The sequence below is a fragment of the Gavia stellata genome, chromosome 5 (genome assembly GCF_030936135.1).
Source record: "Gavia stellata isolate bGavSte3 chromosome 5, bGavSte3.hap2, whole genome shotgun sequence".
NCBI classification, from domain to species: domain Eukaryota; kingdom Metazoa; phylum Chordata; class Aves; order Gaviiformes; family Gaviidae; genus Gavia; species Gavia stellata.
In genome coordinates, this window is record NC_082598.1 from 56,082,158 (window position 1) to 56,095,160 (window position 13,003).

Genomic DNA, 13,003 nt, shown 5'->3' on the forward strand with positions numbered 1-13,003 from the left:
AAAAATACTACTAAGAGACAACTAAGTGGAGCACTAGTCTTCACGCTCTGATCAGTGTTTTGTTTGTATCTTAAATAGAAAAATAAATGGGGTTTCTGTTTACCTTTGTAGAATTTGCCCTAAGGAAGCTAAATAGGTTTAAGCACATAATTTTCTCTTAGAATTTGTGGAGTTTCAATCTCTTGGTGTGCAGTCCAAATTTGTATTGTAAGCCCATCCTTTAAAATGTAAGTAGTTTTGATCAAAGAGAAGGGACTGTAAAATTATTGAAGAAAACCTTTTGTTACCATTTTGATCAGTATTTTACTTTTGCTGAAATCTGCCAATAGGAATATAGCGAAGAGAAAAGCGTTAAGAAAATAGGGTTAGTAAATTTGAAATTAATGCAAGACATGTATAAACATGAAAATACTAAATGAGTCAAACTTTTTAAGTTTAAAGCAGTAAGATTATAGTGAAATTGTAGTTGGTCTGTTCTTGTTTAATTTAAAAGAGTAATTGTTTATATCAGTAAATGGAGCTGAGGCTCCTGTCTACGTTTTCAGGCTTAGATCAGGTTTCATGCTGGCTGTGAGTTTTAGTTCTGTGATCTCAAGAATGTCTTTGTTGGTGAAGAAGATGAAGCTTAAAAAGCTGAGAAGGTTGGGAGAGAGAGATTCTTTTAAACTGTAACTTTTGATGTCCAAGCCCAGTGCACTAACTTTACCAAGCACAACAATTTAAATAGCTTTATTTAAAATGCTCCTTTTCATCTTGAAAAACTTGGCTCATTTCCTAACCTGTCTTGTTTTTCATCAGATGTTTAGAAACAGCTTTCCTATCCTCAATTGACCCACATGAAAATTGAGTTACTGTCTTGTTTTCATACTTCCAGATCTAATTGATTTTTAAATGTGCCAGGAGATTTTTACAAAAGCAGATCTTGTATTATGGAAGTTTTCATTCAAATAGATAACTGAAGCATCTTGCTGAATGTCCAGAGCCTTGCTTAAAACATTTCCTTTGGTAAATGTTGCACTGTTTTTAGCTTCTTAGCTTACTCTCCAAATCATTTTGAACAGATAGAGCTTATTCTGAGCAATTGCTCTGCACAACAACCATATAGAATGACGTATTGATGTCATTGCCAAGACAGAGCAAACAAAGTGTGACAACCAGATTTTTCAAATGTTTTGTAAGTTGCTTCCACAGTGTAAGTCTGAAACCTAATAGATGACTACTTACGCAGCAGGAGAATCCCGTGCACCCGTACAATCGCTGCCATGTAATGGTGCACATCTTATGTGTTTTGTAAGCTTGGCTGAATTTTTCTTGCTGGAGAATTTGCCCTCAGGAATTAATAGTGCATAAGTAAGCCTATAGAGTCCTTCCATTTACTTCAGTTGCGTAGCTGCCTCTGGTAAGAGAGAGACTGCCTGCTGCAGGTTTGGTATAAAGCATTAAGAAAATACTTCCCTCAATCAAAATTCGGCAGGTTTGCAAATCTTGGAATACTTCACGTTACAAAGAAGAAGGTGTTTGAAACTCTAGAAACGCGCATGATAGATGCTTGCAAAAAAGGATACAACCCGGGACTCCTGGTGCATCCTGAACTTGGTTATCTGCAGGCAGAAGGATGTGGAGACAGACAGCTGACCGGTATGTAGAAATGATGGCCTGGTTTTAATAGGTCTCTTACTGAAAACAGGGTTAGCTTCTGAAAACACAGATTCTTAGCCAGAAAAAGGCCTTGGGTAGGAAAACAACCTGTGGCTATGTGCTTGAAGAGGTGGTGTGTTGTTGCCATGTTCTAGGGAATCTGAAAGAAAGAGTCTTTGCTGTCAACATGCACATGAGAATGGAGCAACTTCCTTCCATAGCTGCCTGTACCCACCTCTGCACCTATATTTCGTTGCTCTTATCCTGTTTAATAAGCTGATAAATAGAGTCATTTTGCATTATTGCTGCAAGACACGATAGCCTTAAGTAACTTCTGGACCTTCTTTTGAGATTACTTGTTTCATTCAGCTGCATTTCATATCCCTGTAAAACCTGTGGTCTACGTTGCTTTCAGGCACTGTATAGAGGCATTCAAATGTCCTTAGTGTTGGTCTGTGTCCTTTTTGCAACCTTCATAAATTGAGAGCAGAAAATAGTAATTTTCTATATGTCTCTTAATTATATACCTTATTTTAAATAACATCTGCTGCACAAACTGCAAGATGAATGCAGTATATTGTGAATAGCTGCTCCTCTCGACTTAAAAAAAAGAAGCCTATGGATACTAAATGAAAAGGAAAACATTTCCTCGCTATTGGTGCCTTTTGATAGTAATGTTTGGAAAATGCTCTCTCTGTTTTGTTATGGGTGCCGTACCCCTGTGTTAATTCATCTGTCTACTTACTGGTTCCAGAACGAGAAAGAGAAATTATTCGTCAGGCAGCAGTACAGCAGACTAAAGAAATGGATCTCAGTGTGGTGCGTCTTATGTTTACAGCCTTTCTCCCTGACAGTAATGGTAGTTTCACACGGAAACTTGATCCTGTTATATCAGATGCAATATATGACAGCAGTAAGTATATTTGGCTTTAATTACTTTTTTACTGAGGGGCAAGCTTTTGTACATACAAAAATGATATGTAGATACTGCTATACGTAGACTCACTAGCCCTGCTGCTTGCTTGTCATTTGATCAAACAAGTAAATAGCTCATGGATGATTGGCCCCATGTCTATCCAAGTACACATGGTATCATTCTGTTTTTTAATAGATGGTGATGTAAACCATAAAGGAAGATTTTTATTTTGCTGTTAGCATGTTTAATCCTGCCACTTTTATTATGAGGCTTTTGTAAATTCTTGTTATATTCATAAGAAGTGCTTTAATTTTGCAGAGTTTTCAGTTGCTTTCTATGACAAAGTCTTGTCACACAAGATGTGAGGAAAAAATTGCTTTGCTTCAATCCTGTTGAGAATTTGACACCTTTCAGTTTTGCTGGCCATCTGCTTGTCCTTGTTTTGTGAGACTAGCACAACCAGTGTTCTCAGTCCGTTTCCTTGAGACCTGTCAGTCTTTTTTATACTTCTGTTACATCCATCTATTTGTCTTTTTCTAAGTGCATCTTTTCACTTCATGTTTTCTCTTGTGCTTTTTGATTATACATACGGATCTTACCTGAACCCTTTCTTCTTCCTGAGTTTTCCTCCTTATAGCTGTGGATTACCATGTTCCTGATAGTCATTCTGTAATGACTCAGAAAAAGTACTATTTTTTTCCTTTTTGCAACAGTCATGTTGATATCATCACTTTCTGAGAACAAAGTCTAGATGAAAAGGTATTAAATGCAACTGTTCTAATATAGTCTGTTGCTTGCTGTTAATTGGGGAATGTAGTGATGTAGCACAGCCATTTTGCATATATTCACTGAGTGAAAAAATGTGATGTCTGCTGTTCTTACAGCACACATGACCTGCATTTTCTGGATTAGAAAACACAATCTTTTCATCTGGGGGCTGAGGTGATTTACCAAGCAGTGTCTTTAAGGAATCTTGATTTTCATTAGAAACAATTACAGATTCCATTTATTTTCATTACTCTATCTCACATCTGCATAATGATAGAGAGTATTTGTGAAGCAAAGAGAAGGAGGAGGACAAAGCATCAACAGAGGTAGAGCATGTATCAAGCCCTACATATAAAAACAACTGAAGTTATCCTATCCTTCTCAATCTGACCATCAAAATTTTGACTCCAACTAAGGAGACAAACAGAGAGGAAATTTTGTATGCATGTTTCTGCTGGTTTAAGTTGCTACATAGATGTCAGTTACTAGTTTCTGAGCTCCCAAGGTGAATTCTTGGTTGTTAGTGCCAAAAGTTTTTTCTTGGTTTTTGTTTTTTTTCTAATACTCTTCATTGGCACCATTCAAGCCTCTTCCACAGAGCAGACACAACTTGTGGTAGTGTAACTGTCTATCACAGCTACTTTTACTTACCAGATGATGGTTCTGTCTTGAGGACCAGTAGGTATCCCTTGATGCCTCTACTAAGATCCGTGGAGGTGGACTTTTTGATCACAGTCCAGTATGTTGGTCAAGGACTGACAATGCTTTAAAGTAAGCCACAGTGTAAAGAAAAGCATTGCATATTGCATTCAAATGGTGAGATAGACGGAATAGCTCTCGAGTGTCACACTGTCAAGAAAGCAGGGAAGAAAAGATTATGTTCTCTTGTAATGCGCTCTTGTCAAAGTTAGTACTGGTGTGGAGTGCTGGATGCAATTCACTGCTGTACTACTTCACTAGTGCAGTAATTGTGCTGGAATCGCCAGGGCCTTATTTTATAGTTCACAGTTTGGTCAAAGCTTAAGGGATACAAAATTATGTCTTTCAAATGAAAAACTGTTGATTTATGCATGTTTAAAAAAACAGACAAATTTAGGTAGGTTGTATCAGAGGCTTGTCTTTCTGTTGCATTTCTGTGTGTTGTGCTTGGGTTTTTTTGAAATCTAAAACTGTTATAAAAGTAAGCGGTTTTTTTAATCTTTCCTTTCAATAGAAGCTCCCAATGCCTCCAACTTAAAAATCGTAAGAATGGACAGAACAGCAGGGTGCGTAACAGGAGGGGAAGAGATTTACCTTCTCTGTGACAAGGTTCAGAAAGGTAAGAGTCCCGAGTATTTTAAGGCACAGTAGGGTGTTCATCTGGAGTATACATGAAGCCTGCTGTGCTGCCTTAGTATTCTTCCGCTCCGATAGGAGCAGGACTGGTACGCACTCAGCCTTTCTGGAGGTCAGGCCAGCAGTCCAGAAAATGAATACTTCAAAAGAGTCTGTTAGAAAGCATATTCAGCATGTATTGCCTCCACAGAGACCATGTGATCATCTTTGTTCTTCTCAAATTTCTGCCCTTGCCCATGTTCTGGTTTTTGTGGGTGGTGGGTCCTGGGCGATGTTTGACTCCATTAACTAACACCTGCTCTGAATTATTACAAAGTTTCTGATTTATTATTAAGTTCCTGATTATAAAGAGTATGTATGAGCATTCTCTATTAATCACCAGTGGGAACTGAATGTGTTCAGCACTGCTGCTAGTAACGCCATTTTTATGTATATGCTAACAGTAGAGATTACTCAGTGTAAACAGCTGCTTCTCATAGACTCGTTTTGGTAATCTCTGCTCATGGCTGTGAATGTGTCAGGATTGGGCAGTGTGGATTTGGATGCTTTGGTTTTGGATAGGAAGATAATGGTTAATGTGGTTGGTTGTAGTATTTGGGCTGAACTAAAAACAAAAAAATGGGAGTGAGTGAAATCCTTTGTGTGGAGTGGGTGCCCTGTTCTAACCTGTTTGGAATCAGTCCTTGTACGTCGTTAAAATCAGGCTGACATTTTCTGTTAATACAGGCTGTCCTTTTCCACCTCTCTTTCTTGCAAATGTTCCTCTGCCACTTTGGAAAGAGAGAGGGCTTGTAGGGGCTTTGAAAAAACTCTTTTCCTTCAGTAGTGTAGATACCCTCTGCTATCAGAGGGACTGAGATGAAACATAACTCTTGTGCACTAAATAAATAAATAAATAAGTATCTGACTCAGTGGAAGCCCTGAGGTGGGGTTTCCCCTCAGCCAGATCGGGGTTTCCCCTGACCTCATTGCTCTCAGAAACCTCCTGCCTGAAGGAACTTGAGCATGCAGGACAGCAGGGCTGGAAGTGGTGGTTCACAGTCTTGAGACTAGCAGGTGGTGGATCAGAGGAAGCAATCTGTCTGCTCCAAAAGCCTGTCCTGCATCAGTCACCCTAAGAGAGAATAGGGGTTTTCTAGTTTTTTCTCACCAGGAGTGCTGGGGAAGGAATAGTGTGATATTTCCCAGCTTCTCCTAAAAATATAAATAAATAAATACAAAGAGAACGAAAGAAAATTTGTTTAGAGGAGCAGAAGCCAAATCTCATGTTTCTGGCCCGCGCTGTGTTTGGGGGGAGGAAGGATCACTGCTGACAGGCTGCTCGCTCACACTCTTGCCATCTCTCTGAGCTGCAGCTCCAAAGTGGCACTCTGCCAGCAGCAAGCGGAACTTGAACTGTGGCACTTCAGGTTTTGCTGCAGTTTTTTGAACTGAAACTGTTGGAGGAGAGGGTGGTTTCTACGTTTCACGCTTCAGGTTCTCCCCTCCCTACATGTTTGTTCCAAATAAAGCTCCTCTGGAATGTTTTATAGCTCTAGAATAGGAAGAGGTAGTGAACCTAGTTCTCCTTCTACTGCTCAGTAAATAGAGAGCCACTTTAGTGAATTAATTAGAATTAGGCTGATCTAAAATTGATGTAAAAATGAGTTATTTATGATGTTTTCATAAAATGCGTAAAGATAATTCATGTATTATTCATGTAATATTGTCATCCAACCAAAGCGTAACTGTGTTGATTTTTATCTGAAATAAACTTAGCCAAGGGTTAAACACATGCACAAACATCCCAAACATTAAACAAATGCACAAACATCCCAAAGAGTGTGTGTTTCACTCTTCGCAGATGATATTCAAATACGTTTCTATGAAGAGGATGAGAATGGAGGTATGTGGGAAGGCTTTGGAGACTTTTCTCCTACAGATGTACATAGGCAGGTAAGTAACAGCATTTATCATTTGTTAATGATTTTCTCATCTCCGTAAACTAGGATTATATTATAATTAGTAAATTAGGTGAAAGTATCTGTATCCCATACTAACATCTTCTTTTGTTGGTTACTTCCTAATAATAATACAATCTTAACTGTTCTTTAAAGACGTACGTTAGGTAACTAGGCAGGTGAGGAATACAGCTCGAAGAAATTGGGGGATGAACCCATTGCTTTAACTCGCACCAGTGTAAATTGGGATAGGATATATAAAAAGCTCTCAGAGCTCCTGTGAACACACTGAGAACGCCACAGAATAAACGCTAAATGATGAGGGGACAAACAATGCAGTACTAACATAGGTGATGTGGTGATACTTTGCACGGCACTTCTGCCTTTCCCAAAAGGCTTTAGGACTTGAACTCAAAAGTGCAACTGAAAACTAAAATGGAAGTTTATTGCTGTAGCAGCCTTTTGCTAAGAATTTTTGCCTCCCAAGTTGTGAACCAACTCCTACAAAATAACACAAATGTAAAAGTAAAGTTGTCAAAACCCATGCTCCGTGATAGATGTGCGTATCATTGTTTCCTTCACAGTTTGCTATTGTGTTCAAAACACCCAAGTATCGAGATGTCAATATCACAAAGCCAGCATCTGTATTTGTACAACTGCGTCGGAAATCTGATCTAGAAACAAGCGAACCAAAGCCTTTTCTCTACTATCCAGAAATCAAAGGTAATTTATTAAACCTGGTTTATATATTGGAAACAGAAACCGCAGGGTCTCTAGGAATGTTTTTAATAAGATACGACTTGTTGGATGAGGGATTTTTTTGGTAGTTGTTATTTTTAGAAAATTAGGGTATTTGCCTCCTTGTTTTCTGCAGAGCTAATATTATAAAGTGGTAGCTCTGTAATGGGTTTGTAGGGTGGTTTGGTTTTTTTTGGACTGGTAGGCAGTAAATCCGTGAGTATTTTCCAAGTGAGGCTTGCTCCCTGCAAGTTTCCTATACGCATGCATGTCTGTCCATGCAGTAGATGGCACTCTTTTCCTCTGAGTTTCTGCAAAATAATATCTGAGGACATTTTACTGTCAGTACTTTCAGATGAAACCTTAAACCAGACTTTTTCTGTCTGGTGGAAAAAGTGCGTATCATGCAGTTTTCTCTATTTACCATCATGCCTCATAATTTCACTGATCTTTTTGAATTTTCCGATTGCCTGTACTAGTTAAGTAAGCCCAAGACACTTCTTGTGAGAGCAGGGAAAGTGCTGTTTCAGTCCCTTGTGTTAAAATGTTAGTTGCTTAGCAGAAGAATAGTTGGCATCAGACCTGCTTCCAAAGTTGTTAGTGAAAAGTTTAACTAGCAGATCTGTGCTCTTTAAAATCTACGTTTGAAATGTTTGACGTGAATGGCAGCAGCAATCACCGTTTTAAATATCAGTGATGTTAATGATATGGAAATGCCTTGAGGCCCAAGTCAGAATTGGTGTTTCATTGTACTAAGACAATAATCTTTCTGCTTAACAGTTTACCCAGTGCAGGTTACGCTATTAAGTCCTAATCTTGCACATTTTCAGTGCCTAGCTTAGAGCTGTGTTGAAATCAATACCCTGTCAGACTCTCTGAAATGTGTGTACATCAGTGGTAATGGACTAAGTAAGGACAGCTGAGTAGGGAGGGGTGGTGGTTGATGTCCAAGTTTATCTGCTTTACGCCTATTGTAATAAAACAGCAGAAAGCATGCATTCACAAAAACTTCCAGAGATGCTAGAGGATTTTGTATCGGTAATGATTTCTGGAATCTCTTGCACAAGTTTTATGGAAAGTGAAGTGTACAACTGCAGAGCAAAGTTGCCAGATTTGAAGCAAACCTCTTTTATGTGCCTCTTAATGGAGTTAAATTAATTCAACATTGTTACGTGCATTTTCGGATCCCCTACACAACCTAATCATGAAATTACCATTTAGGGACTTTTTTTTTTCCCTTGTTGCAAGTGTTCACACAAACTTAGACATGTGTATGTGGATTTTTTGTTTGTTTCTCTGACTAGATTGCTCTCTAGAGTTTTCTCTCCTCATCAGTGTAAGTATGCCTGGTGCGTGCATGCATACATACTTACAGGTCATGTATGCCTGGAAATAATGCACTGGTACTTTTCAGTGTAGTGTTTCATGTTATTCAGCTCATTTGATGCACTGACTGATGTGCCTGTGCATGAAATTTCTTTTTGTCATATGGCTGTTGAAAACTACTAGATAGTTTAATGAAGGAAGGATATTTTGTTCTTCCCTCAACAGTTCTATTGGATTTTAACCCTTGTAATGTTTGTATCCCTATTTTTGTAGCTCTTGTCATGACATTTTCACTTTGCCCGGTCATTAGGATACTTCTTTTAAATCTTTGTGTTTTGCTTTCCAGGGGGCTAAGTATTATTTTGTACTTACACTATAAAATATTTAGGCTTTTATTCTACTGCTGCTCAGCATGGTTTGACAGCATTATGTCCTGCCTGAAAATAAGCTGTCTTTGCTCTGGTGGCTTTTCTGATGTTTTAAGTAACTCATTTCAAGCAAATGTTATTTTTCAACCATTTCTTGCAGTCCTTGTCATTAAACAGAAGTTCAAAGGACACTGCAGGTGCTCTGCACTGTTGGAAATCAAAGTGCCTTGTGATTTGCTGACCCTTTGATAAGGGTCCATTTCTGAAGTAGATTTACTTAGTAGAAGAGCCTGTGCTTATATTCCCCACAGGTAAATTTTCTTGAACAAGTTTGTGGTTCGGGGCACTTGTGCTGGTTTATAACTTGGCTTAGACATAGAAGAATTCTGGGACCACTGATTTCCAGGGCTCTAAGTACATGAGACACTTTTGCAGGAAACTCTGAGCCCTCTAAGACATCTCTGCACGTTTCCCTCCCAGTCTGGGCACAAGGCACGTGACATAACTGAAGAGACCACACGGGCCCCGGGCCTGAGTGGTGGTGTTGGTCTGGCTGGGGACTTGGCACTAGCTTGTTTCTCACAGGAATTCTCACTGCTCCATTACATACAAAGTTGTTGTGTTACTTGGAGCTAGAAGAGAGTTGACTCTTCTACAGCACTCTGCATTTGCCTTTATAAACTAGTAAACTTCAGTAATGCTTTCTGTATGCACGTTCTGTTCTGTGTGTGGCCACCAGTAAGAGTGACTCCTTATCCCATCTGTTCCTTCCAACCCAGATAAAGAAGAAGTACAAAGGAAACGACAGAAGCTCATGCCAAACTTCTCTGATGGCTATGGTGGAGGCAGTGGTGCAGGAGGCGGTGGCATGTATGGAGGGGGAGGTGGCAGTGCTGGCTCTGGTAAGGCAGCAGTTTTGGGCAAAGAGGGGAAGGGGTTCCACTTGGAGAGCAGGCCAGATGTTTATTCTGATTTTTAAAATGTGATGAGGATTTCGTCTCCTTCTGGGTAGATAAGACCTGACTCTCCTGTCTTTGTACCAGTGTTACTCATTTCAGTCAAGCATCTCCTTGTTTTCCAAATATTTTTTCAGCTCCTGTGCCTTCCTACTTGGATATAAGACTTGTGGTGACTTTTTTTTTCCCCCTCTTCCTTGAAGCTTTAAGTCACAGATAGCACCTTTCTAGTTGAAGGACTCTGTGTCAGGAATCCATCACACCTTAGCTTTTTTGTTTCCTAGGGCCTCGAAGGCACTGAAATTCATGAGACAGCTCAGCTAAGTACCATCGTGGATGCTTAAAATTAAACAGGTTCTTAATTATTTCTGGGACCAGGAGTGGAATTTGGCAAATTAACCCTGTTAGTGCAAAGAACTATTAAAAAATCTGAGATACTATTTAGTAAATTTTCTACTGTGCTCTGTCTTTTGAAGCCAGAGAATATCTGAGATGCGGGATCATAAGAGCATTGCTTTGATTCTTGCAGCAGAGCATTAAAAACCTGCAGATCAGCAAATGTCCTCTGAACCACAATACCTCTTCAACCCTTTCTTTAGAGCAGGAGACAGAGCAGCAGTTTTCAAATTGTTACATGCATTGCTAGCAGCACATCTGTAACATACCACCAGAATACAGATCTGCTGTAATCACAAAGATTCGAAAGCATAGGGGCAGCTTGTGAAGTCTCAGTTGAGTTTTAGATGAAGCATACAAGCAATAATACATTTGTGTGGCCTTATAGATGTTGGGATAGAGAGTGTCACCATCTAGAATTTCTTTGGATTTTTGAAGGGGTGGAGGAGAGTTCATCTTCAGTCTGGAAAATTTAGGTTCAGTGTTCTTCTAGGTGGTGTTTTCATTGCTTTAGGGTGTAATTCTATTAATTCTCCATTTTTTTCCTTTCTTTAGGGTTCAGTTATCCTTCATACGGATACTCTGCTTTTGGAGGGATGCATTTCCACCCTGGCACAACTAAGTCCAATGCTGGAATGAAACATGGTAACAATAAAAATGTCGTTCTTGCAACAGTTGAATTGTTTGCCATCTTTTTCTTCTACAGCCTGAGCTGAAGTGTCATGCAGGTCAAGCTAAGCGTGCTGGGGAGTGCTATTTTTTTTCCCTAGAATTAGTCTCTTTTCTAGAACCTCTGGCAGCAGAGGGGTTTGTGCGGCTTATACTGCCCTGCTTCTCTTTAATTCTCTCCAAGTCTACCTTAAAAGGCTGTGTGCATGTTCCTTTTTACTGCTAACTCCTGAGAAGCAGTCACCAAAACCCCTCCATATGCTTCCATGTTCAGTGTATGTTTCAAGCAACAGCCCTTTCACTTGCTTGAACGTGCTGATTACAGGTGACCCAAGGACTAGACCAGAGAAAAGGTATCTTGCCTTGTTGCCACAGTCTGGTACTACACAGTAGCCCAGACGAATAACATAAAAGTCAATGGAAAAGATGAAGTTAATATTAAGGGCATTCTGAGTTTCCTAAAATAGGGAAGTCATTTCAAATCTACATGTTCAATACTCTGTAGTTATTTCCAAAGTCTCAGGGATGAGTTTGCTGTCAGAAAAACAGAAGTAAATCTGAATAAATCTGCTAGATTTCCTGGGAATACTTCAGACTTGCATTCTTGCACCATAAAAAGAGAGGTGTATCTGTTGTTGTATATAAAAGTTTACCTTTAAAGCAGAGGCTGTCAAAAACATAACATCACTTTAGAGCACGTTACATTGCTATGTGTGTCCATGTGCGTTGGCATCTGGAGTATTATGATTCATGAGTGTTTAATGATAACACCTATGTCAAAGTAAACTTTTGTATTGAGTTCTTTAGGGTTTGGTTATGGCTAGTTGAGCTTTATCACTCACATAAAAAGGCAGCGGTATTGGACGCTAATGATGCTAATTTTTATTTGAAGGACTATCGAATAGCACAGCTGAACAAGATGGGAAGAGCTCTGATAAACAAAGTGACAAATGGGACATGAAACATGATGCAGAAGTGGAAACTATGGAGAGGAATGAGTGCAGAACCTCTGGTGATAATGAGAAGAAAGAGGATGCTGCTTCTTCCTGCAAAACTGAAGTAAATGAAGCAGATTGCAGGTGGCAGGGTAAGTGAACAAGTAAATGTATTTAGGGTAGATGAAACTGCAGTATGGGCAAAGCTGGTGTTAGAGGCCTGGAAACTCCATTAGCATCTCCTTGCTGGTTTCAAAATATGGTAATGCATCCTGGAGGAAGCAGGACTATTCCATTCCCCCAACTCTAAGGTCCCTCCCCATACATAGTTCTGTAAATAATCTTCCACCTTTGTACTGCCACTGGGCAACTGAACTCTTCTGCTTGTCATGCAAGGAGAAGAGATAGCTTAGCCTGCTGGGCACGTTTAACACTGCTTTATAATAAACCTGTATGAGGAACGCTGAAAGCAGTGATGGTACATGGAATACAATTCAGCAGTTGACGTGGCTTTTGATATTCGATAGGCTTTATTGGATGGGTAAATGGGTGTTGGCATGTTTGCAGTAGTTCTTCCCTGCAATTCTAGTGTTAAATTGCATGCAAAGTAATGTTAAAGGTTTGAATTTAAAATGTAAATGTATCTGTTCCCATGTAACAAATACACAGTAAAATAACGCTGTTGGGTAGCAAAGTCCTATACATCAAACTAGTGAACAAAAGGGGAGGAAGGCAGGAGCAGTCAGTAGAAATGGTTTAGTAATAGTGTTGTAAAATGAAGACTACAAATTACTCTTTCCCGGACAGTAAGACTTCCTTTTCCTGGATTGTTTTTTACAAGACTTGATCGTCACTTTTTTAAAGGATTTTGAGTAATGCTTCTCATAAAATTAAAAAAAACTAACAGTTGGGACTAGAGAGACATGTTAGCAGTCGTAGGAATTGAGCAGGAAGGAATTTTTTGTTCTTGGCTTTTTAACAAGTGCAGTGTGATCTAGACCACTTATGTTGTTCCCTC

The 13,003-nt window shown here is 39.3% G+C and overlaps 1 protein-coding gene across 1 annotated transcript in view; it reads left to right on the forward strand.

The window, feature by feature from the left end:
- The window catches only part of NFKB1 (nuclear factor kappa B subunit 1), a 46,449-nt gene that overhangs the window by 19,182 nt on the left and 14,264 nt on the right, over positions 1–13,003 (forward strand). The window contains exons 6-13 of the mRNA XM_059817943.1: positions 1,475–1,638; positions 2,393–2,551; positions 4,536–4,640; positions 6,501–6,592; positions 7,182–7,320; positions 9,809–9,949; positions 10,937–11,026; positions 11,943–12,137. Coding sequence (XP_059673926.1) covers positions 1,475–1,638; positions 2,393–2,551; positions 4,536–4,640; positions 6,501–6,592; positions 7,182–7,320; positions 9,809–9,949; positions 10,937–11,026; positions 11,943–12,137 — 1,085 coding nt within the window. The remainder of the gene's footprint in view (positions 1–1,474; positions 1,639–2,392; positions 2,552–4,535; positions 4,641–6,500; positions 6,593–7,181; positions 7,321–9,808; positions 9,950–10,936; positions 11,027–11,942; positions 12,138–13,003) is intronic.